The sequence below is a fragment of the Columba livia genome, chromosome W (genome assembly GCF_036013475.1).
Source record: "Columba livia isolate bColLiv1 breed racing homer chromosome W, bColLiv1.pat.W.v2, whole genome shotgun sequence".
NCBI classification, from domain to species: Eukaryota; Metazoa; Chordata; class Aves; order Columbiformes; family Columbidae; genus Columba; species Columba livia.
This window is the reverse complement of record NC_088641.1, coordinates 14,918,327-14,945,124: the sequence shown is the minus strand read 5'-3', so window position 1 is coordinate 14,945,124 and position 26,798 is coordinate 14,918,327. Positions and strand designations below refer to the sequence as shown.

The window sequence follows — 26,798 nt, the reverse complement described above, 5'->3', positions numbered from 1 at the left end:
CATTGCACACGCATTACATTCCTTTGTTACTCGGCTTGTAACCTGCTAGTGCTGGTGTCGCCACCTTATCTTCTGAGAGCAAGGGCATTGTCTCCTAACCTTCTCCTGCTTATTTTAACAAATACCATTCTTGTGACTGAATGCCTAATAAGTGCCTAAAATCTAACATCTGTGACCCTTATTCTTATTAACTTATAAATGCCTAAAATCTATGACCCTTATTCATATAGATTTATTTTATTACTAATTGCTGTATCAGTATAACGTAACCACATTTATTTAAGAGTGTATTCCAATATCAAACGGCAAATTTCAGCAATGCAAAAACCACAATTACTTTTGCACCAACCTAATATCATGTGATTTTTGGTGGTGGGTTGGTGGGTTTGTTTCTTTTTCTTTTTTTTTTTTTTTTTTTTTTCCCCCATGGTTTAAGGAGAGCTAAAAGCTACCTAATATTAAATGCTTTGTTCTTTTTGCTGTTTTAGGGCAATTAAGAGATTTATTTTTGTAGGCAGGAGGGTTCTATGAAAAAGACTTAATATAAAATTCAAATGAAGATTGATTTCTGCTTAAGGAATTTCTTGCAAATAAAATCCCATACTACTGATATATATGATGTTTCTTTTCCCCTTGCCCCAGTTATCTCAATTTAGAAATCCTTCTCATGAATGACTTGTGTTGTTTTATACCATATTTGAAGTCTTGCATTAACACTAAATTTCGGTCTCATTTCTGTGTTTGCTAGATTTAATTGTCTCAACTCTACCAAGTGTCCCCCTTGTTTCCCTTTTGCAGGCTTTGCTCCCCTTGCCCTCAGCTTTCTCTGTGAATTAAATATTATGCTTAATGAGTGGAATGAACATCCAAGATCGTGATTCAGCAAGGTGGAGTTTCAGTGGCAATACCATTTTTATATAGTTTCTGCCTCTCAGGCTAGCCCTTCTCCCTCCCCCATTCTGTGACTTTGTGGAAAGGTAAAATCTCATTAAAACTAAAGCTTTGATTTGTGACTCAAAACCCTGTATCTTCAAGCCATGGTCTGAAGGGAGGAATTTAGGCTTTAGTCACTTGTGCTGCAGCTGAGAAGGGTAGTCCTGTCTTTGCAAAGAGGTTTATTATTGGAGTCTCTTAGGTTGTTACTAGTGTTTGTGCAACCTTATCAGGTAACCACTCTGATTGAAAACTAGTTCACTTCTTTGATCAGTTTAGGTTGTATTTGAATAACTTTCTTCATCTTGTCATCAGATGTGGCACAAGTGAGACTGCTGGCACAAGAGATAAGATGAAAATAAGAAGAGGGTAGAATTAGTTCTTTGGGCAGTAGTACAGATTTATAACCAGCTAATGGTGGCCTTGGTCACACAGCTGACTGAAAAGATTGCTAGCTACAAAGTTTTCTAATTCAAGCATTAAATCAGGTGGATCTTGGCTGATTATTTTTTGCAGTTTCTAAGACACAACTTCAGAAGTGATCAAGATGCATGAAATCCATGCTTGAATGCCATAGAGAGACAAATGAGACTGAGAAACAGGCAGATAAGGACTCAATGAACATTAGCAAAACTTCTGAAAGTTCCTGAGATCAGCTAATTGGAGGCAGTTTGGCAGGTCCTGATTAAGCGAAATCTTCGAGGTACAGAGAAGCCTTTTTTGGGTTTTTTTTTTCTCTCAATCGGGCACTTTCGTTCTCGAGAGACCCGGAAGCTCCTGGCAGCCCTTGTGAGAGCAGCTGATGTGGAGTGGGCATTACCACAGCAAGGGCCATCATTCCCCCGCCCCTTCTCTTGAAAAAGCCTCCGGGAGGCAAGGCTGCCTTCCTGTGTAACCTCATCTAGGTGTTTCTGCTCTGGCAGGGGGATTGGACGAGCTGATCTTTCGAGGTCCCTTCCAATCCCTGACATTCTGTGATTCTATGTTGCAACATCCTTGTAAATTTAGCTTCAGAGCATATAATCATTGCATAATTTTGTAGTTCTATCTGCTGGTATAACTTGTTTTTAAAACAAATATGTGAATGTTGAGGTTTATGTATAAATAAAGTTATTGCTAAGACTAGTGGTTATAGAAGATAGAAAATGGTACTCTATGCTGCTTTACAGTCTCTGAAAGCAAAGCAAATAATTACAGTTCTTAAAAGACATCCCAACACATCCTTGGTGGATTACCTTCAGTATTTCATAGCTGACAATTCTAAGTGATGAATGCATGAGTGAAGTTTTGTATTAAAACTAAATAATGAAGTTTATGTAAAAATCAATGCAAGAGGTGCTCCATCTTTAGCATTGCTTATTCGCAAAGCTGCATTGTGGAAAATGAAAAATAAATATTCTGTATAATAGAAATGTCCCCAGCAATTGCATACAGGGCAAATCTAGTACATGATAAATCACTGAAAAACTGTAATAAAGAAATATTATTTGCAATAAGGCTAAGGACCATAGTCTCTGAAGAACCAGGACCTTAGCTCATTTATTAATGACAGAGAAAAAATACCCCCTTGCAGGTGATTAATCTTCTGTGATGATTCAATTCACAAGATCCCCAACCCACTCGATTTCCCGCTCTTCTTAGAATCATAGAATCATTTAGGCTGGAAAACACCATCAAGTCCAACTGTAAACCTAACGCTGCTGAGTCCACCACTAAATTATGTCCCTAAGCACCACGTCTACATGTCTTTTAAATACTTCCAGGGATGGTGAATCAACCACTTCCCTGGGCAGCCTGTTCCAATGCTTGATAACCCTTTTGGTGAAGAAACTTTTCCTAATATCCAATCTAAACCTCCCGTGGTGTAACCTGAGGCCATTTCCTCTTGTCCTATCACTTGTTACTTGGGAGAAGAGATTGACACTCTCCTCGCTACAACTTCCTTTCAGGTATTTGTAGCAACTGGTAAGGTCTCCCCTGAGCCTCCTTTTTTCCAGGCTAAACAACCCCAGTTCCCTCAGCCTCTCCTCATAAGACGTGCCGTCTAGACCCTTCACCAGCTTCATTGCCCTTGTTTGGGCACACTCCAGCACTGTCTTGTAGTGAGGGGCCCAAAAGTGAACACGGTATTTGAGATGCAGTCTCACCAGTGCTGAATACAGAGGGGCAATCGCTTCTCTAGTCCTGCTGGCTACACTATTCCTGATATAAGCCAGGATGCTGTTGGCCTTCTTGGCTACCTGGGCACACTGCTGTCTCATATTCAGTTGGCTGTTAATCAACACTCCCAGGTTCTTTTCCCCCAGGCAGCTTTCCAGTCATTGTTCCCTGAGCCTGTAGCATTGCATGGGGTTGTTGTGATCCAAGTGCAGGGCATGGCACTTAGCCCTGTTGAATCTCATACAATTGGCTTTGGCCCGTTGACCCAGCCTGTCCAGATCCCTCTGTAGAGCCTTCCTACCCTCAAGCAGATCAACACTCTGACCCAACTTGGTGTCATTTGCAAACTTACTGAAGGTGGTGTTGATAAAGATATGTTACCATTTAGCCCTGGGCCAGCAGCCAAACAGCAAACAGCCACTGTCTCTTGCCTTTCCTTGCCCAGGGGGAAGGGAAAAGGAAGAAAGACTCATGAGTTGAAATAGTGTTGAGGGTTTAGATTGCGGGGTGACAATAAAACCCTGGCAGATGTATTGTTAACCTCCTCTCTCCCCCACTTCCCCCTTATGCCCCTCCCTCTCCCTCCTTCCCACTAAGGACAGGCGATTGGGAGGGAAAGAAGGACAGAGAGAAGAGAGGTGGAAAAATTAAAAATGTTTTACTAATGCTACTAATAAGAATAGAGAAAATAATACAAAATATACAAAACCAATCTTGAAAGTCTCAGCAACAGCAGAGCCAGCACGCAAAGTCCTGGATTGGACTCTGCAGCCAACCGGAGCTGGATTCAGTCTCTCACTAGGCCTCAGTTCGCAGGGACGACTAGCAAGGTCCTCTTCTAATGTCGGCCATAAGCAGAAGGGAAAAGGAAGCAAAAGGGAAGGGCCGAGATCCTCGCGATCTCCCACTTTTATATGAAGTATTCACGTGGATGGAATGTTATACACAGTTGGTCAGTTTCTTGGTCACTTGTTTCTTGTTGCCCCTCTCGTGAGATGTGAATCTGTCCTTATCAATAACTTCGCATTCCATTGCTATGTTTACCAAAACATGTATCTTGTTCTCCAGGAAAATGCAGCTAATATGAAGGCTTTAGCTGACAGGCAAATTCACTAAAAGAAAAACTTGTTTTTTTTTAACAAAAGCAGGACAAATAGAAACAGATTTAGTTGAACAGTAATGAAAGAAAAGGGCAATACTTAGCCACTGGAACACGTGCTCCCAGCAATGAACACCATAGGGTGGACACTGCAAATACAGCTAGTCCGGTAAAAGGCAGAGATCAACAGCAGGCATGGAAAATTACCTCGATTCAGCTAACCCAGCACAAGATATTAAACAGAACTGGCTCCAGTACCGAGCCCTGGGGAACACCACTTGTGACCAGCTGCCAACTGGATTTGACTCCATTCACCACCACTCTTTGAGCTCAGCCATCCAACCAGTTTTTAATCCAGTGAAGAGCATGCCTGTTCAAGCCATGAGCAGTTGGCAGTTTCTCCAGGAGAATGCTGTGGGAAATGATGTTGAAGGCTTTAGTAAAGTCCAGGTAGAACACATCCACAGCCTTTCCCTCATCGAATAACCAGGTCACCTTTTCATAGGAGATCAGGTTAGTCAATCAGGATGTGCCTTTCATAAACCCATGCTGATCACCTGGCTATCCTGTACATGCTGCATGATGGCACTCAAGATTATCTGCTCCATAATCTTCCCCAGCACCAAGGTCAGACTGACAGACCTGTAATTCCCTGGATCGTCCTTCTCTCCCTTGTTGTAGATGGGTGTCATATTTGCTAACCTCCAGTCAACTGGGACCTCCCTGGTTAGCCAGGAACGCTGATAAATGATGGAAAGTGGCTTGGTGAGCACATCCACTAGCTCCCTCAGTGCCCTTGGGTGGATCCTATTCAGTCCCATGGACTTGCGTGTGTCTAAGTGTTGTAGCAGGTTGCTAACTATTTCCCCTTGGATTATGTGGGCTTTATTCTGCTCCCTGTCTCTGTCTTCCAGCTCAGGGGGCTGGGTACCCAGAGAACAACTGGTCTTACTACTAAAGACTGAGGCAAAGAAGGGCTTTTCTTCATCCTTTGTTACTATGTTTCTCCCTGCATCCAAAAACAGATTGAAATTTTCTTTGGCCCTCCTCTGTTGCTCATGTATTTATAGAAACATTTTTTTATTGTCTTTTATAGCAGAATCACAGAATGGTTAGGGTTGGAAAGGACCTCTGGAGATCATCTAGTCCAACTGACCTGCTAAAGCAGCTACACCTAGAGCACAGGAATGTGTCCAGGCAGGTCTTGAATGTCTCCAGAGAAAGAGACTCCACAACCTCTCTGGGCAGCCTATTCCAGTGCTCTGGCAGCCTCAAAGAAGTTTTTCCTCACATTCAGATGGAACCTCCTATGCTTCAGTGTGTATCCATTGCCCCTCATCCTATCGGTGGGCACCACTGAAAGGAGTCTGGTCCCATCCTCTTGACATCCACCCTTGAGATATTTATACACAGAAATGAGATCCCCTCTCAGCCTTCTCCAGGCTGAACAGACCCAGTTGTCTCACTCTCTTCACATAAGAAAGGTGCTCTAGGCCCCTAATCATATTCGTAGCCCACCGCTGGACTCTCTCCAGTAATTCCTTATCCTTCTTAAACTGGGGAGCCCAGAGCTGGACACAGTACTCCAGATACAGCCTCACCAGGGCAGAGGGTAACCTCCTTGGACCTGCTGCTCACACTTTTTAATGCACCCCAGGATACTGTTGGCCTTCTTGGCCACAAGGGCACATTGTTGACTCAAGGTCAACCTGTTGTTGACCAGAACTCCCAAGTCCTTCTCTGCAATGCTGCTTTCCAGCAGGTCTTCCCCTAACCTGTACTGGTGCCTGGGGTTGTTCCTCCCCAGGTGCAGGACCCGACACTTGCCCTTGTTAAACTTCATTAGGACCTTCTCTGCCCAGTCATGCAGCCTGTCCAGGTCTCACTGAATGGCAGCACAGTGTTCTGGTGTGTCAGCCCTTCCTCCCACTTTGGTATAATCAGCAAACTTGCTGAGGGTGCACTCAGTCTCTTCATCCAGGTCACTGATGAACAGGTTGAACAGGACTGGACCTAACAATGACCCCTGGGGAACCTCACTAACTACAGGCCTCTAGTAGCCAGATTAAGTTCTAGTTGGGTTTTGACACTTCTAATTTTGTCCCTGCATAACCTCACATCATCCTTCTAGTCCTTCAGTTGTCTGCCCCTTCTTCCAAAGGTCATAAACTCTCTTTTCTTTTTTTCCTGATTTCCAGCCAAAGCACTGTTCAGCTAGGCTGGTCTTCTTCCCTACCAGTTAGTCTTTCAGCACATGGGAGCAGCCTGCTCTTGTGCCTTTAAGATTTCCTTCTTGGAGAATGTTCAGCCTTCCTGGACTCCTTTGCCCTTCAGGACTGCCTCTGAAGGGACTCTGTGAACCAGTCTCCTAAACAGGCCAAAGTCTGTCCTCCAGAAGTCCAAGGTAGCAGTTCTGCTAACAGTTCTTGTGCTGTTATGACTCTGGAGAGAGTTAACCAAGAAGCATTGGTAAATAAATCTTCTTTCAAGAAAGAGCAGATTCATGAGCATACAATCACGGAATCACAGCATTCCCCCTAGTTTATATCACAGTATGTTAGGGATTGGAAGGTACCTCGAAAGATCATCTACTCCAATGCCCCTGCCAGAGTACGAACACCTAGATGAGGCTACACAGGAATGTGTCCAGGCAGGCTTTGAATGTCTCCAGAGAAGGAGACTCCACAACCTCCCTGGGCAGCCTGTTCCACTGTTCTGTCACCCTCACTGTGAAGAAGTTTCTTCTCATATTTAAATGGAACCTCCTATGTTCCTGTTTGCACCCATTGCCCCTTGTGTTATCACGGGTTGTCACTGAGAAGAGCCTGGCTCCATCCTTGTGACACTCACCCTTTACATATTTATAAACATTAATGAGGTCACCCCTTAGTCTCTTCCAAGCTAAAGAGACCCAGCTTCCTCAGCCTTTCCTCATAAGGGAGATGCTCCACTCCCTTGATCGTCTTTGTGGCTCTGTGCTAGACTCTCTCCAGCAGTTCCCTGTCCTTGAACTGAGGGGTCCAGAACTGGACACAATATTCCAGATGCAGTCTCACCAGGGCAGAGTAGAGGGGGAGGAGAACCCCTCTCGCCCTACTAACTACACCCCTTCTAACACACCCCAGTGTCAAGGTTTACGGCAAGGCGGCAATAAACCACGGCAGACGCTCCCTGTTACCGTCCTATCTCCCGCCACCCCCTTCCTTTAGATCGGAAAGATGACAGGGAAGATAAGAGGGAAGAGAGACTTAGACTTCAAATTGGAGAGTTTTAAAGGGTTTTACTAATGCTACTAATGAATAGAGAATATATATATACAAAACATACAAAACCAATCTTGAGTGCTCGATGTGGAGTTGGCATCACTCCAGCAGCAGGAGCTGGGTGGGTGGGGCTGGCGTGGCTCCAGCAGCTGCAGGTCAGGCCCCTGGAAGTCATGGGCAGGACTTTACAGCAAATCAGATACTGGTTGCAGGGATGCAGGGCCTGAGGCCTGTAGATCACAGGCAGATAGACAAAGTCTTCTCTAGATGCCAGGCATGGTCAAAGAGCCAACAGACCCTTGTGATCACCCTTTTATATAGGGGGTATGACGATTATGGGATGGAATACTCAGTTGGTCAGTTTAAGTCACCTGTTCCATCTACCCCTCCTTAAATATGCCCCTCTCACAACAGAACATGGGAAAACTTATCAGTCTTTCTTGGCTACCATAGTAATAAATCTAAACATGAGCTGCTTCTGCATTCTGTTGGTCTTCTTATCAGCACCGAGTACAGCATCCAAGGAAAAATATGCAGGCAAAAACTCAGAAGAGTACAGCCACCCAGAAGAACTTAGCTGAAAGGAAAAAATTACTAAAAGAGAACTGGTCTTGTTTTTAACAGAACCGGGACACCCAGGATGCCCTTGGCTTTCTTGACCACAAAGGCACAGTGCTGGCTCATGGTCATCCTGCTGTCCACCAGGATCCCCAGGTCCCTTTCCCCTACACTGCTCTCCAACAGGTCTTTCCCCAACTTATACTGGAACCTGGGGTTGTTCTTTCCCAAATGCAAGACTCTACGCTTGTCCTTGTTATATTTCATTACATTTTTCCCTGCCTAGCTCTCCAGCCTGTCTAGGTCTCACTGGATGGCAGCACAGCCTTCTGGCATGTCAGCCACTCCTCCCAGTTTGGTGTCATCAGCAAACTTGCTGACAGTGCACTTTATTCCCTCATCCAAATAGTTGATAAATACATTGAATAGTACTGGTCCCAGTACTGACCCTTGAGGGACTCCATTAGATACAGGCCTCCAACTAGACTCTGCCTCATTGACCACAACTCTCTGGCTTCTTTCCTTCAGCCAGTTCCCAGTTCACCTCACTACCCGATCCTCCAGACCACACTTCCTCAGTTTAGCAGCAAGGATGCTGTAGGAGACTGTGTCAAATGTTTTACTGAAATCAAGATAGACCACATCCACTGCTTTACCATCATCTGTTCACCTGGTTATGTCTTCATAAAAGACTATGAGGTTGGTTAAGCATGACTTCCCCTTGGTGAAGCCGTGTTGACTGCCCCTAATGATCTTCTTATTCTTGATATGCCTTGAGATGGTGCCAAGGATAAGTTATTCCATCACCTTTCTGGGATAGAGGTGAGGCTGACCCGTCTATAGTTACCCAGGTCCTCCTTCTTGCCCTTTTTGAAGAATGGAGTGACATTTGCTTTCTTCCAGTCCTCAGGAGTCCTCCTGTTTCCTATGATTTAGCAAAGATGATGGAGAGTGGCCTAGCAGTGACTTCAGCCAGCTCCCTCAGCACCCACACATGTATCCCATCAGAACCCATGGATTTATTGATGTCCCAATTGCTTAAGGAGAGAAGTGGCTGGGCTTCCCTTGTTGCCTGTCTGCATGTGCTGGGAAAGGGAGGGGAAGAGAAATACTGTGGACCTGTACATCAAAATACTTTTCTTTGAGGAGAAGTGTAATCAGAAGAATCTGTGCCATGAATATGTAATGTAGCAGAGAAGTGAGAAGAAACAGTGCTGTATGCCTGGCTGCAGAACGGTCAACTTAGAAACAAAATCGCTGTGTATTGTGGCTTCCCAAGAGCTTATGGAACCCTGACTGAGTTGAATGGGAGATTCTATGCTCCTTACAGCTTTTTCCTTTATTTCCTTTATATTCAGACTAGCTTCTTAAACTTCTTTGCAGCGGTAGAAAAAATTGTCTTAACGCCAAATAAGCAAGAAAAGCTGTTTTCTACACTTTTTTTTTTTTTTAAAAAAAAGCAGCTTAGTTTTAAAAATGCTTTAAAGTCTGGGATATATCTGTTCAGTGAGGTTTGTTTTTGTTTGTTTGTTTAATAAAACAGGTCAAAAAGATGACTTCACATCTCACCTGTTAAAGTGAGATGGTGAGTAGTAGGTTACCAACTGCAGCAGTCTGGAGTGATCTAGTCTAACTAAGGTTACTGTGAAACAAATCATATGGGATACATCAAATAAACTAAAATACTGTTGGAAAGTAATTTTTTAAAAGAAGTAAAGATAAATAAGTTGGGTGGTTTTAGGCTAATTATTAAAGGTGTATCAGAAGGCTGTCTATTAATAGCCACAATCTAGCAGCTCAAAAACCCAATTTAAAGTATGATCCTGTATAATTAAATAAGAGAAACTTCCAAAAATTTAGTCTTGATATAAATCTAGAAAACATGTAATATAATATGTGGTTAATAAAGTTTTTGAGTGACACTATGGTGCAAGCTTGTAAATCTGAAATATAAATATGCATTGTGTGTTTAGTTTCAAATATAGATTGTCTGGATTAAAATATAGTTGTGTTCTTAAAACCAAATATCTGAGATTTATGGTTGGAGTGATCTCCAGCTTCCAAAAGTGGAGATCTGGACAGTATCTCAAGAGACCATTTAATCTTGATGCAGTAACAGAAAATCAAGTTTCTCTGATCCTTCCCTGGGAGATATTTAGTCTTAAAATTTTCCACTGTATGCAATTTAACATCCTTTCTGGATATTTAATTTGCTTGTTGAAGTTTTTGACAATACATCCTGCATCTTCCATATATCCAGAATAAGGTGGTATCTTTTATTTTTCCCAAAGTAGACACTAAACTACTAGTAGTACTAGTACTACTACCGATACCCTCTTTGTAAAAATATCTTACATGCTTCTTTTTTATATTTATACAAAGATCATTCTTTTTATCCTGGTATTGTGGACTGGTTCATTCTTGCTGATTTTTATTAAAATCTTAGTTTCTGTGTTTTATAGACACCATCTGAATTTGACATGTTATTCCAGCTATGACCTGTTAGGTATTCACAAAGATCTCTCCAGCAATTTCCTGTTAATACAGCTTAAAATTAAATTTTACTTTGTCAAAAGACTTGGCTTTTGTTGATTAATTTGATTCATAGTCTACTGCTAGAATTACTATTAATAGATTTTTTTTTTGCCATTCTGAACTATATAGTTATTTATTATATCTTTTATATTTATCATCTGTTTTTTCATCCTGACTATACTACTTTGCATTTCTTTTCATTTCATGTCATTGACTTTGTACACATCTCCAGTTTGGGATCATCTTGCCAGTATTGAAGCTGTCTTACCATTGCAACTCATTTCAGTGTCATCTACAGACCCTATGAAAATGTATTGTACTCCTCTATTGTTTGTAGTAAGGATTATTAGAACTATGGAACAGAACTGAACTTGGGATATATTTCAATAGGACACAAAACTTTTCCAGAACACCTTTCTGACTACTGTGAAACTTTACTAAAAAATAAAATCTTTCACCCTATTCTTCTCTTGCATATGTGGAATTGTTTTGATGTGTTATTTTTCTGTCTATTGCCTGTTATCTTTTTACCTGATACTTATAAAGTGCTCGCTTGTAAAACTATTTAAATTGTCAGATTTAATAATTATTTTCATAAATAGCTTTGAAACAGTAGTAATTCTTCTTTTCCTAAAGAAAGACAGCATTTTGTTATTGTTTTTATCCAATTATATTGACTTGGGCTAGTTAAATCTGTATGTTTTAATTTGATGCTCATGTTCTTCTAACCAGAAAAAATTATATTTGTACATGGTTTATATAATTACTTATACTGGTAAACAAGCAATTACATTCTTAAATTTTGTTATGTTACTGTGAATGATTTTTTTCTCTCTCCCGTGTTCTCTTGGGTGAAGAACTCAAATAATTTTAGAAGTTATTAAATAACAAACTTAAGTGATATTGCATTTATTATTGCATATTAAGAGGTTTATTGGTACATACATATTTTGCCTAATATGTGTATTTTAACTGTTAGTGAATGGAACATAGTGTTGCTGGTCAACATGTTCTTCAGAGCTGTAAAACTTACAGATGTTGTCTAGAACCTATTTTTATCCATTAATATATGGAAGAAGAAAACCAGCTTTCCTACTTTTTCACTTTCTAATTGACTTCTCATTTTCATGTGGCCTAATTGTTTAACTGCAGTATTCTGAATAAATTAACTTGATGCAGTAAAAGTGACTGCCATCAGAGAGCAATTTAACACTGTAGTATACTTTGTTTTGAGGAGGAAGCGAAGGACCTGGCCAGGTTAGTGGATTATCTTCCTTAACATACTTAATACCTAATTTTTTATTAATACTATAGTTTTAGTTAATGAAGGTTAATTTTAATTTAGGTTATAGATAACTTAAGACTTAACATAGCTTTGTAATTAAAATCCTAAATAGTTTTTTTAACTAGGTACTTCTTAAACTTGCATATTAAGAGATTCCTCACTCCTTGAATTTTTCCTTGGTTCTGATAAAAGGTAGATATTTCCAGTTTTTATTGTTGGATGTTTATGATATATGAATTAAGTCAAAATACTGACTGTGTTTTATTTTGTCCTAGGTGATTTGCAAATCAGATGCTCCTACAGGGGACGTTCTGCTTGATGAAGCTCTGAAACACATAAAAGAGACCCAGTCTCCTGAAACAGTTCAAAATTGGATTGAACTGCTTAGTGGTAAGCCTTGAACATAATGTATTTGCTTTCCCCCCCCCCAATAAAGCTAATTATCTGGCATCACTGGAGATTACACTGTAAGTTTTTTGAGGAGATAATATGCAAAAAAGTTAATTTGTCCTCTAGAGTACGTTCTTGTTGATTGTAGCCTTTAATCAAATACAAGTAACTGTTGCTTTTGACTTAACTTGGTACAGAAAGGATCTAGATGGAAGTGTCAGAGGATATCTCTACTCTGTGGAAGAGGTGTCTTCCACTGACTCTGAAGTAAATCAGGACTTCACCCTGGAGATATAACTGCCCTTCTTTGTCATTGAAAATGAGGGCTAGCAGAAGTTTGGAGTATAGCCATATGGATTCAGTATTCAGATCTTTTGATAAAGAAAGGAGATAAGGAGCTGACTGTTCAGATGTAAAAACTGAGGGTGATTTGGCCATTAATCATAAAGAAACAACAGAGAGTCAGGAGTTCTTTCTATTTTTCCATTAACTGGAGAAATGTAACAATTATTTTCAAATATTAGTTACTTCTATTTGTTCAGAGCAAAGTCTTCAAGATGAGTACTTTGCACACAGCTCTTCCTGTAAAGCTAATAAATTATTGCCAAAAAAATAAAATGTCAGTTAGATTTCATCTTTACAATTGCAGTTAACACTTTTCATATACCTTGCCAACATTTGTACTCTCAGACTGCATAAATTAAACTGAAATTAACAATGACCATCTTTTAATATGTAGTGCTTTTATTGGGTTTTGTTTGGTTGGTTTGGGGTTTTTTTTCGTTTGTTGTTTTTGTGTGTGCATTTTGGGTTGTTTGTTTGTTTTTTGTTGTTGTATTTTGTTTTGGTTTTTTTTGTAGCTAAAATTCATCAATACGGTTTGTTTGTTTTTACAAAATACACAAAATGCAGCTTTCCTGTGTTAAAGAAATGTTCTTGACCCTAGGTTTCCTGTAGCAGTCTCAGATGTCTGTGCTAAAAAAAATAATTTATTTAAAAATAAATAAATAAACAAATTGAAAGTTACAGCAAAGAAACAGTCTGGACTGGGTGCCTCTCAAAGGGAGGGACCCCAAGACAAAATAGGCTTGGGCTTTTAAACCCTCACAATCTATGCACCCCATCTTCACATGTCCTTTACACGCTGTCCATGGCGCCTTTTAGTTCAATGGTAATTCTGGGTCTGGGGCTTCTTTGTTTCTTATTGGATTCTGTTTTCTTGGTCTTCTAGGCAGCTTTTTACTGTTCTTATCTTGATGGTTTGCAGCCTCTGCTGACAGTGTTGCCTCTGTCTCCTGGTACCAGTTTTCACATCCTCCCCCATCACCAAGCAACCAGGTTAAGATAAGTTCACAGTATGCAGCCTGGAATTCCAGCAGGTCTGGCCACTCAAGCCAAGTTTGGCTACTCATGCTAAAACAGGTTGTTCAAACAAAATAATACTGCTAAAAGAATAGAATACAATTAAAACGTTAATTTGCTTAAACTTATTCTGCAACACCTGGAATAGATCAGAGCTGTATTTAGTTGTGCAAACAGTGCAGGAAAAAAAGCCCACTGTTTTGTCAATGGTAATTCAGGGCCATGATCTCATTGCTATTACGGAGACATGGTGGGACAGCTCACATGACTGGAATGTTGTCATGGAGGGCTATGTACTTTTCAGGAAAGACAGGTCAGCAAGGCAAGCTGGAGGAGTTGCACTTGATGTGAGACAGCAACTCGAATGTCTTGTACCCTGCCTAGGGGGCAATGACGAGCGAGTTGAATCCTTATGGGTAAAAATTAAAGGACAGCTTAACAAGGGTGACACTGTTGTGGGTGTTTGCTACAGGCCACCTGATCAGGAGGAGGAAGTTGATGAGGCTTTCTACAGACAGCTGGAAGTAGCCTGACTATTACATGCCCTGGTTCTCATGGGAGACTACAATCCTCCTGACATCTGCTGAGTGGGCAACACAGCTAAGCACATACAGTCCAGGAGGTTCCTATAGATCATTGGTGACAACTTTTTGACACAGATGGTGGAGGAGCCAATGAGGAGAGGCGTACTGCTGGACCTTGTCCTAAGAAACCAAGAAGAACTCATTGGAGATGTCACAGCAGGGAGTGGCCTCGGTTGTAGTGACCATGAGATAGTGGAGTTCAGGAACCTGTATGGAGGAAGTAGAAAAATAAGTAGGACTAAAACCATGGACTTCAGCAGAGCAAACTTTGGCCTCTTCAGGGTCCTGCTTGGAAGAATCCCATGGGTTAGGACTCTAGAAGCTAGGGGAGTCCAAGAGAGCTGGCTAATATTCAAACATCACTTCTTCCAAGCCCAAGACCGATGCATCCCTATGAGGAAGTGAGTAAGAGGCCAGCATGGATGAGTAAGGAACTCCAGTCAAATCTCAGGCAGAAGGATGTTTATGAAATGTGGAAAAAGGGACAGACCACCTGGGAGGAACACAAGGAGGCTGTTAGAGTATGCAAGGATGTGGTGAGGAAAGCCAAGCTTCACTTGGAATTAAATCTGGCCAGGGATGTCAAAGACAACAAGAAGGGCTTCTTCAAGTATATCAGCAGCAAAAGGAAGACTAGGGAAAATGTAGGTCTGCTGCTGAATAAGGAGAGTGCCCTGGTGATGGATGATACAGAGAAGGCAAAGTTACTGAATGCCTCCTTCACTTCCATCTTTACTGCTAAAACTGGCCCTCAGGTATTCCAGACCCTAGAGATAGGAGAGAAAGTCTGGCAAAAGGAAGACTTTCCCTTGGTTCAGGAAGAACAGGTTAGAGATTGTCTACACAAACTGGACATCCACAAATCCATGGGCCCTGATGGGATGCACCCATGAGTGCTGAGAGAGCTGACAGATGTTATTGCTAAGCCACTCTCCATTAACTTTGAAAGGTCTTAGAGAACAGGAGAGGTGCCTGAGGACTGGAGGAAAGCCAATGTCACTCCAGACTTCAAAAAGAGCAAGAAGAACGACCCAGGAAACTACAAGCCAGTCAGCCTCACCTCCATCCCTGGAAAGGTGATGGAACAGCTCATTCTGGAATTCATCTCCAAGCATGTGGAGTAAAAGAAGGTTATCAGGAGTAGTCAGCACGAGTTCACTAAAGGGAAATCATGTTTGACCAACCTGATAGCCTTCTATGATGGTATGACTGCCTGTGTAGACAAGGGGAGAGCAGTGGATGTTGTCTACCTTCAGCAAGGCCTTTCAACACTGTCTCACAATCTCCTTATAAGCAAGCTCACATAGTGCAGGCTGGATGTATGCATGGTGAGATGGATCATGAACTGGTTGGATGGCAGAGCTCAGAGGGTTGTGACCAACAGTGCAGTGTCTGGTTGGAGGCCTGTAGTTAGTGAGGTTCCCCAGGGGTCATTGTTAGGTCCAGTCCTGTTCAACCTGTTCATCAGTGACCTGGATGAAGAGACTGAGTGCACCCTCAGCAAGTTTGCTGATTATACCAAAGTGGGAGGAAGGGCTGACACACCAGAACACTGTGCTGCCATTCAGTGAGACCTAGACAGGCTGCATGACTGGGCATAGAAGATCCTAATGAAGTTTAACAAGGGCAAGTGTCGGGTCCTGCACCTGGGGAGGAACAACCCCAGGCACCAGTACAGGTTAGGGGTGGATCTTCTGGAAAGCAGCACCACAGAGAAGGACCTGGGAGTTCTGGTCAACAACAGGTTGACCATGAGTCGACAATGTGCCCTTGTGGCCAAGAAGGCCAACAGTATCCTGGGGTGCATTAAAAAGTGTGAGCAGCAGGTCCAAGGAGGTTACCCTCTGCCCTGGTGAGGCTGTATCTGGAGTACTGTGTCCAGCTCTGGGCTCCCCAGTTTAAGAAGGATAAGGAATTACTGGAGAGAGTCCAGCGGTGGGCTACGAATATGATTAGGGGCCTAGAGCACCTTTCTTATGTGAAGAGAGTGAGACAACTGGGTCTGTTCAGCCTGGAGAAGGCTGAGAGGGGATCTCATTTCTGTGTATAAATATCTCAAGGGTGGATGTCAAGAGGATGGGACCAGACTCCTTTCAGTGGTGCCCACCGATAGGATGAGGGGCAATGGATACACACTGAAGCATAGGAGGTTCCATCTGAATGTGAGGAAAAACTTTACTTTGAGGCTGCCAGAGCACTGGAATAGGCTGTCCAGAGAGGTTGTGGAGTCTCTTTCTCTGGAGACATTCAAGACCCGCCTGGACACATTGCTGTGCAGTCTGCTCTAGGTGAACCTGCTTTAGCAGGTGAGTTGGACTAGATGATCTCCAGAGGTCCCTTCCAACTCTAACCATTCTGTGATTCTGTGTCACCATAGTACTGATTTTTATTATTATATAGCCACATTCACCTAACAGCTTTGGAAACATCTTAGGAAATTATCTTTTCCATGTGAAACGCTGTCAGGAGATGACTCTGGTGTGGGGTTTTCTTTTGTTTGTTTTGGGTTGTTTATTTCTTTTGTTGTGTTTTTTTGTGTGTGTGTGTGTGTTTGTTTTGGTTTGCTTTTTGGTTTGGGTTTTTTTGGCGGGTGAGGGTGTTTTGTTTTTTTTTTTTTGGTGTGTGATAGCTTCATTCATAGTCAAGCTGGGGAATCACATTCAGTGAGAATGTGATTATTCCAGGGAAGTGTGGAGTTCAGGCCTGGGTGATATCTGTACTTTTCACTATGCAGTTGGTGTCACCTCATTTGTTTACTTGTCTGTTACTTGGATACAGTATACGTCACCTTCCATCACAATGGGACAAACCTTAAAGTACTATTACTTAACCAATGATTTTTTAAAAAGCTTTTTGATATAGAAATTCTCGCATCACTTTTGGGAAAATCCCCATCTGTGTAAGAAATACTTTATGCTGTTTCTTTCCTCATCTCTCAAAATGCATAGGCTCTTTTATATCAGGAGGGGGTTTTAATACTTACAATAAATACTTAGGCAGGCTGGACCTAAACTTTTAGCTTCTTAAGTAAACTCTCAAGCAAAGATGGATTTCTCAGCGCTTAGCAACTTTAGTTTTCTCAGTAGCTGTTGATACTGATTTTGTGCTTTTAAAATTCCCTCCTCTAAGTGCATACACACACACTCGGAAGTGCCCAGTTCTCCTGCCTTAACAAAAAACCATTGGAAATAATTTTTATAGAAACATCAAAGCCCCTGCCCAACATGTGTCCTTGTGTAATGCACACACCCACGCTCATACAGTGCATGTCACTGTTTCACCTGATGGGGGCAGGAAGGGAGAGAAGAATGTAAACCTTAAGAAATAGAGAAATTAGGAGGACATATAGGTTATATGTGCATTAGCTTGTCTGTGGCAAAATGGCAATGACACTTCTTCCAGATTCTGAATTGATAAAAGGTTGGAAGAATTTTTATTAACTCTTTCTTGAGGACTGTGTGTGGAGTTTGGTTTAGTGGTTTGTTTTGGGGTTTTTTTGGGGGGCTGTTTTGTTGTGGGTTTTTTTTCCCCTTTTTTTTTTTTTCTTTCCTTTTCCTTCAGTATAAGAGTGCTTATTTGTCATCTCCCTAATCAAGACATGGTTTAGCTAGCATTTTGTCCAAACTTTAAATATATACTGAAACTCCTCAAAAAGGCTCTCGTGGTCTCTGTCTCTATGCATATATCTGGGTAGGTCAAAGATCAGAGAATGCTGACACGAACACAATATTTTAGTGTAATAGTCAGCTATATGAATTTGATGACTCATTCTGCAGCGGGGGGGGGAGAATTACTGTAATAGTGCAGCTTAAACTTTCCCTGACTCTTGGCTTTTTTGCTTGTTTTTTTTAGGTGAAACATGGAACCCACTGAAGTTGCACTACCAGTTGCGAAATGTCCGTGAACGGTTAGCTAAAAATCTGGTGGAAAAAGGTGTACTGACGACAGAGAAACAGAACTTCCTTCTTTTTGACATGACTACCCACCCTCTCACCAACAACAATATCAAACAGCGCCTCATCAAGAAGGTTCAAGAAGCAGTTCTTGACAAATGGGTGAATGACCCTCACCGCATGGACAAGCGCTTGCTGGCACTTGTTTATTTAGCCCATGCTTCAGATGTTCTGGAGAACGCTTTTGCCCCGCTTTTGGATGAGCAGTATGATTTAGCCACGAAGAGAGTACGGCAGCTTCTGGATTTAGACCCTGAAGTTGAATGTACGAAAGCCAACACAAATGAGGTTCTGTGGGCTGTTGTAGCAGCTTTCACAAAATAACTGCATTCAGACTGAAGTGTTCTCTCTTCTTTCATGTAAAACAGTTGTTTCTCTTCTATCTACTATTCATGTTTTCTGTAATTTGTACCTTCTCACATGATGAATCAGCTCTTGTTTAACGGGAATTATAAGTGGCGTATTCCCTCCTCTGTGTATCTGTATACAAGATTCTGCTGGTACAAGAGACCTTCCTGTTTAAAAACAACAGAAAAAGGTTTTACTGCCATATTGACATTCTGTTTGCTATTCAGTTTGAGTTATCTGAAATACTTTGTTTAATCTATTTTTCATCTTACTGTTATTGAAGTGGTTTAACATGGAAGGTACCTCAAGGAGGAAATTTGCATGCAGTTGGATCACTAGTCTCAGCTGACACAGATGTGTGCATGCATCAATACCTCTTCAGTACAATTCATAACAGATCAAAAAAGGGCCTTTTAAAATCACCAGAGCTCCACGATGAAGTGTCTGTCAGGACATTTTATACACAGATGTTGTTTCAATTATATCTAACAGAATTACTCTTTAAAATTACTTTAAAATTTAAAATTACTTTAAGCAGCTTTGTCAATAGTTCCTGTAAAATGCCCCTTAAATTTTACTTTTCATTGCCATTTGATGGAAAGGCCTCCTATAAAGAGCATGTATGTGAAATCTATTTATTTTCAGTGTCTACAGAGTTTGCCATCTAGATATTCTCAGGTTATGCATTGCTTTTGATAGTGTATAGAAAGAGACCAGTTTCTATCATAGTTTGTACTTTTTTTTTCTCCCTCCTGTATGGAAGAGGCTCGTGACCAGTACAGTTCTTGAGTGCAGTTTTTAATTTTGTTTGTACACAAATTAATGTTTGTCTCTTAAGCCTTGTAGTCTATTTTACACTTCAAAAACTAAGTCAGTCCTAGCAGGTGTTGCATGTAAATGGTTAGCAAGTAATGACTGCAGTTTAGATTATTAAAATTTCTGTAATTGGATGCTCTGTTATGTTTTATTTTTTATATACGATTATGCTGATTAGCACACTATTGTAAAAGAATATATATATATATGTATAAACTTTGGCTTTTTAAAATTTATTGCCTCTTTGCCATTGCTTGTTATCTCTCATTGGTTTCACAGTGTAAATATTGTGCATTGAACAAATTAAGCATTGATTTACATACAATTTTTTTTTCCTTATAACAATGAAGATTTAAAGTGGGGCTTACAGGTGTTTAGAAACTTTTTTGGTTAATATTCAGAGCAAGAATACTAGATGGTGTATAACTGTAGAGTTGAAATTTAAGGGATCTCTTAATCTGTATACTAGCTTTTTACCTACAGTAAATTATGTTCTTAAAAGTGCCTGAAAAAGAGCAAGCATGTCATTTTTATTTTTTGTTGCTAATTAGAAAGGTTTTATTGCTTAGCTGTAAGCTTTAGTTAATATCCTTCTTATTAGAAAGGGAGAGTTTATATTAAGTAGATCAAACTGACCTAATCAGTGGTGTCGTTCAGATCTGCAGGATTCACAGCTGAGACAGACTGGGTTAGCTTATGAGTTTGCAGCTGTACCTGCCATGGATAGACCTCTTCTATCTTGAGCACAACTCTACAACCTCATCTGTGACTGAACTTCCAATTTTGCACTTCATTTAAAATCATTTCGATGCTTAAGTAGTTGACTTTAAAATACAACTTAAATTCATCATACCTATATAACCTTTTTTAATAAAGATTTTTAAAATATGGTCCTTAACATTTAGTGACACACTGTTCTTCTTAAATTATGTTTCTTTAGAAAGATTAAAAGTATATTGTAAGGTATTTCAAACTTTGGTTTACAAATAAAAATATAAATGGTGTTCTCCCAGTTGTATGATGCTGTGTTTAAAACTTTGAGGAACTTGGGCATGAACTTTGGACATTTTCTTTTAAACATTTTCAAAATGTGATTACTTGAAGTGGAGGAAAAATAAAAGTTGCTGTGTTGCTCTTATATTTGACAGCTTACAGAATACTTTCTGTAATTGATAGTATATGCTAACTCACTGCTTTCATTGTCACTCTCTCCTGTGATCTGTTTTTTAATTTTCTGTTGCTCTTTGAGAGGAGAGAAAAGTAATTAGGTGGAAAAGTCAGAAAAATAGTGGAGTATTCAGGAGCAAGTTGAGTGCACTAAACTTTTAAAATGGCTTTGAAAATTTAAGCTACTTGAAACATGCTTCAGACTGTCCTCTCATCTTCATTCAGTCAGTATTTTTCATGTTCCTGCTTATGTTACACTGAGGAGGATATTGGGTTTTTGTCACCCTTACAGCAGCCAACATGGTTTAAAAATAAGTCAGCTTTCTTTAATCCCTTCCAGAGAGAGGGTTTGTTGTTTGTTTTTTTGGTTTTTTGTTTGTTTGTGGGGTTTTTTAGGGGTTTTTTGGTTTTGTTTTGGGGTTTTTTTCTTTTTCATGTACTGCCTACAGTATTTATCACCTTTATTTCACTTAAAGATAGAACCTCTGTGATGGGGAGAGTTTGTATTGGGTATATCAAAGAACTTTGATGTAAGTAACAAAGGGTTTGTGAAGAGTGACTATATTTTGCTAGACCTCCTGGCATAAGACTGGATGTGCGGGGAAGATAGATGAGCTTTTGGAGTCAACTCCTATGTTGTATTTTAAAAACCCAAAGCCTCATGAGTGCTACTAGACCTTATATCTAACAATGAAGGTAAGTTTAGTAGGTTGAGACTATTTAGAAAATATCCTTGCCTTCATTGCTATTTCAAGTTCTAATAAAATGATTAAACATGAAAGACTGCTTTGTTCTACTGAGATTCAGGTACCCTTCTTCCTGTTAGCTGCTACTGCAGCTCACAGAGACCTGGAGACCTGGTTTTAAGACAGTTTTGGCTGGTCTGAATCCTCAGTTCTCAATGGCTGCTTAAAGTGAAGATTGCTATCATAGGCTGAACTTGAACCTGTGCCTCAAGGAAGAACATATATTCAGGGACTCATTCTTTTAAAATAAACTTTCAAGTTAATGTCAAAAATATTATTCTAAAAAATAAATCCACAAGCAATATCTATATATAATTTTATGGTCCTTGAGATTTACATCCTCCTGTGTTTCTAGAGATGATGTTACAATGCTCCTATATGGGATGTTAGTGAAATCTATGTGCCATACATGTTGCTTTAGAGGCAAAGTTTGCATAAATTAGCTATAAAAGGCTGGTGACTGAGTGCTCATGTGTTCATGCCAATTTCTCCTACAAAGTGAAGATATGTATTAACTAATGTTTTCTCTGTGAACTGGACTTAATCTGTACCGAAACAAAATAAAGCACCCTTTCAAGCTATGAGCTGCAAATGGTTACTGTGCATCACATGCATGCAATATTTAAAGGATTTTTTTTCATTTTCTAAGTAATTTCCAATTTCTCCTGAGGTTGGGAAACAGAACTTTAAGATCAAAGCCTCAGTTCTGCCTAAACCGGGCTTCAGGCACTTTGGGTAGTCAAAGTCTGTTTATGTCCTAGTTTCCTATATTATGTCCATCTATTTTTCTATATAGAAGGGGGTTTCCAGATGCAAAGTACAAATTTATTGAAAAAGTAACTCATTTATTCTGTGGTAATACTTAATGTATACAACAGTTTAATTACTTAGCATCTTATTTCCTGTCAAGTGCTTTCTAAGTGTCAAATACAAAATGTGATTTCAGGTGCGTGTAAGAGGTAGCCTTCTTGTACAGGAAGGGAGGATCTTCAGATGGGGAAGAAGCATGGTGTGGTTTAACCCAGCAGGGAGCAAACCACCGCATAGCCATTCACTCTCCCTGCCAGTTGGATGGGGAAGAGAATCGGGGAGAAAAAAAATAGGTAAAATTAATGGTTGAGATAAAGACAGTTTAATAGGACAGAAAAGGAAGGGAAAATAATAATAATAATAATGATAATGATAAAATAATATTCAAAACAAGTGATGCACAATGGAATTGCTTACCATCTGCCAACCGATGCCTAGCCTGTCCCTGAGCAGTGGCCCCCACTCCCAGCCAGCATTCCCCCTAGTTTATATCACAATATGTTTGGGATTGGAAGGGACCTCAAAAGATCATCTAGTCCAATCCCCCTGCTGGAGCAGGAATGCCTAGTTGAGGTTGCACAGGAACATGTCCAGGCGAGTTTTGAATGTCTCCAGCGAAGGCGACTCCACAAACCCCCTGGGCAGCCTGTTCCAGTGCTCTGTCACCCTCACTGAAAATAAGTTTTTTCTCAACTTTAAGTGGAACCTCTTGTGTTCCAGCTTGATCCCATTACTCCTTGTCCTATCATTGTTTGCCACTGAGAAGAGCCTGTCTTCGTCCTCGTGGCACTCACCCTTTATATATTTATAAGCATTAATAAGGTCACCCCTCAGTCTCCTCATCTCCAAACTAAAGAGACCCAGCTCCCTCAGCCTTTCTTCATGAGGGAGGTGCTCCACTCCCTTAATCATCTTTGTTGCCCTACGCTGGACCCTCTCCAGCAGTTCCCTGTCCTTCTTGAACTGAGGGGCCCAGAACTGGACACAATATTCCAGATGGGGTCTCACCAGGGAGGAGTAGAGGGGAAGGAGGACCTCTCTCGATCTACTAACCACCCCCCTTGTAATACACCCCAGGATGCCATTGGCCTTCCTGGCCACAAGGGCACAGTGCTGGCTCATGGTCATCCTGTTGTCCACCAGGACCCCCAGGTCCCTTTCCCCTACACTGCTCTCTAATATGTAATTTCCCAACCTATACTGGAACCTGGGGTTGTTCCTGCCCAGATGCAGGACTCTACACTTTCCCTTGTTAAATTTCATTAGGTTATTCCCTGCCCAACTCTCCAGCCTGTCCAGGTCCCGCTGGATGGCAGCACAGCCTTCTGGCGTGTTAGCCACTCCTCCCAGCTTGGTGTCATCAGCAAACTTGCTGATAGTACACAAATTGTTAATGGATATATTGAATAATATGGGCCCCAGTACTGACCCCTGAGGCACTTCACTAGATACTGGCCTCCAACTAGACTCCGCACCATTGACTACCACTCTCTGGCTTCTCTCCTTAAGCCAGTTTGCAACCCACCTCACTGCTGTATTGTCTAGACCACACCTCTTCAACTTAGCTGTGAGGATGATGTGGGAGACTTTACTGAACTCAAGGCAGACCACATCCACCACTCTGCCATCATCCATCCACCTTGTTACATTCTCATAAAAGGCTATGAGGTTGGTTCAAGCATGACTTACCCTTGGTAAATCCATGCTGACTGCCCCTAATAACCCTCTTATCCTTGATATGCCTTGAGATGGCACCAAGGATAAGCTGTTCCATTACTTTCCCAGGAACAGAGGTGAGGCTGACTGGTCTATAATTACCCGGGTCCTTCTTCTTGCCCTTTTTGAAGACTGGAGTGACATTTGCTTTCCTCCAGTCCTTGGGCACCTCTCCCGTTTCCCAAGACTTGGCAAAGATGATGGAGAGCGGTCTAGCAATGACTTCAGCCAGCTCCCTCAGCACCCGCGGATGCATCCCATCTGGACCCATGGATTTTTGGATGTCCAGACTATTTAATTGCTCCCTAACCCAGTCCTCATCAAATAAAGCAAACTCCTCCATTGACCTGGCTTCATCTGGGGTCTCAGGGGTACAGGGCTCCCCAGGACAGCCTCCGGCAGAGTAGACAGAGACAAAGAAGGCATTCAGTAATTCTGCCTTCTCTATATCTTCTGTCACCAGGGCACCCACCCCATTCATCAGTGGGCCTACATTGCCTCTGGTATTAGTTTTATCTGCTATGTATTTGAAAAAGCTCTTTTTGCTGTCCTTGACCCCCCTCGCCAGGTGGAATTCTAATGAGGCCTTGGCTATCCTAGCTGCCTTCCTACATCCTCTAACAGCAGCCTTATATTCCTCCCACGTGGCCAGCCCCTGCTTCCATGACCTGTAAACTCTCCTCTTCTGCTTGAGCATACCCAACAGATCCCTATTCAACCACGCAGGCCTCCTGGCTCCCTTCCTTGACTTCCTTCGTGTGGGGATGCTCTGATCCTGAGCGTGGAAGAAGCAATCTCTGAATGCAATCCAGCTATCTTGGGCCCCTTTTCCTTCAAGCAGTTTTGCCCATGGGATTTCCCCCAGCAATTGCTTGAAAAGGCCAAAGTTAGCCTTGCTAAAGTCCAGGGTTGCAATACTACTTGCTATTCTGTTCCTGCCACACAAGATGCTGAACTCCATCATCTCGTGGTCACTGCAACTCAGGCAGCCCTCAACCTTTACTGCTTCAACCAGACCCTCCTTGTTAGTGAGGATGAGATCCAGCAGTGCACCTCTCCTAGTTGGCTCCTCCACCATCTGCATGAGGAAGTTATCATCAATGCACTGGAGGAACCTCCTGGACTGTGGCTGGCTGGCTGAATGGTCCTTCCAGCAAACATCAGGGAAGTTAAAATCACCCACAACAACCAGGGCCTGTGACTGTGAGGCCACTCTCAGCTGCCCATAGAAGACCTCATCAACTTCCTCAGCCTGATCTGGTGGCCTGTAATAGACGCCCACAACAGTGTCACTCCTGCCAGCCTGCCCCTTGATCCTGACCCATACACTCTCAACTCGCTCGTCATCCACTCCTGGGCAGAATTTAGTACATTGTAGTTGCTCTCTCACATAGAGAGCAACTCCACCACCACGCCTGGCTGGCCTGTCTTTCCTGAAAAGGGCATAGCCATCCATGACCACATTCCAGTCATGTGAACTGTCCCACCATGTCTCTGTAATTGCCACCAGATCATAATCTCCCGACCGAACATAGGATTCTAACTCCTCCTGCTTATTCCCCATGCTGCGCACGTTGGTGTACAGGCATTTCAGGGAGCGAGCAGAGCACACCAATTTCTCCCTAGGGGCATAGGAGGCCACCCGGTCCTCATCAGTTTTAGAATGCTGCCCCACTGGGACAAGCCCAGCTACAACCCTATCCCCCTTCGAGCCTAGTTTAAAGCTTTCCAAATGAGCCCAGCTAATTCCTGCCCCAGCATACTTTTGCCCCTGCGAGATAAACCTTTCCCGCGTGACACTGTCCGGACTGGAGTCTTATAAAACCAACCATTATCAAAAAATCCAAAGCCCTGCCTGTAGCACCAGTCCTGGAGCCAACCATTTAGAGACTGAATTTTCCTATTCCATCCCACATCATCCCTTGAAGATGGAAGGAGTGAAGAGAAGATCACTTGAGCCCCTGAGTCTTTCACCATCCTTCCCAAGACCTTGAAATCATTCTTCATTCCCCTCAGACTACAGGAAGCAGCTTCCTCCCCATCTGTCTGGAAGACCAGCAGCGGGTAGTAGTCTGTCGGGTGCACCAGTTTGGGGAGCTCTCTAGCGATATCCTTGATCTGGGCTCCAGGTAGACTACAAACTTCCCTAAGATGAGGGTCAACCCTGCATATTGGGCCCTCTGTTCCTTTCAGAAGGGAATTTCCTATTACAATCATCCTTCATGACATCATATGGTATGGAATATCACTTTTGTCAGTTGGGGTCAGCTGTCCCAGCCGTGTCCCTTCCCATCTTCTCGTGCACTCCCAGCCTACTTGCTGGTGGGATGGTGTGAGAAGCAGAAAAGGCCTTGACTCTGTGCAAGCACTGCTTGGCAATAACTAAAATGTCAGTGTGTTATCAACAGTATTCTCATCCTAAATCTAAAATGCAGCACTATACCACCTACTAGGAAGAAAATTAACTCTGTGCCAGCCACAAGCAAGACACATTGTGTCCTGGTTTGGGCTAAAACAGGACCAATTCTATTTTAGTGAACTTTCCTGTTAGCTAAGTTTCTTCTAAGCAATTCCACCTTTTTGAAGTTGGCTGCATGTTTTTCAGACAGTGTCTGCTTCCAGGACTGATAACACCTGCTGTTTGCAGTTTTACTGAGCTAATGGTAGAAATGGTATGCAGAAAAGACGCATGTTTACACTTATTATCATAGCAGCCAAGGTCACTGATTGTGGCAGGATGCAAACCCCCCTCTCTCCCCCTTCCTCCTTCGATATGGAAGGAGTAGACACATCTCCCTCTCTCTCTCTGCTGTTCGAGGCTAACAGCTTCTTTTGTTTGGCCCCAGAGCACCCTGGCCAGGGCCATTAGGAGAAGGGAGTGCCAAGGCACCAGGGAGCCGCTGGGCGCCCGCAGCCAGTGTGGGGGATGTTTGGAAGCTTCAGGGGCACCCCACAGCCAGTGTGGGGGTGCAGAGAAGCTTCTAGAATGCCTACAGTCAGATCTGATCAGCCAATAAAAAACGGGACTCTCGTCGAGACTCCACCCATTGTCACGGGTCTCTCGGAGCACGAG

At 42.0% G+C, this 26,798-nt stretch overlaps 1 protein-coding gene across 1 annotated transcript in view; it reads left to right on the top strand.

Annotated features, from left to right (window-relative positions):
- LOC102097842 (Golgi phosphoprotein 3) overlaps nt 1–21,780 on the top strand; it is a 43,214-nt gene extending 21,434 nt beyond the window's left edge. Inside the window, exons 3-4 of the mRNA XM_065044899.1 lie at nt 12,109–12,223; nt 18,022–21,780. Of these exons, the coding sequence (XP_064900971.1) occupies nt 12,109–12,223; nt 18,022–18,446 (540 nt within the window). The 3' untranslated portion in view covers nt 18,447–21,780. The remainder of the gene's footprint in view (nt 1–12,108; nt 12,224–18,021) is intronic.
- The last annotated feature ends 5,018 nt before the right edge of the window (nt 21,781–26,798 follow it).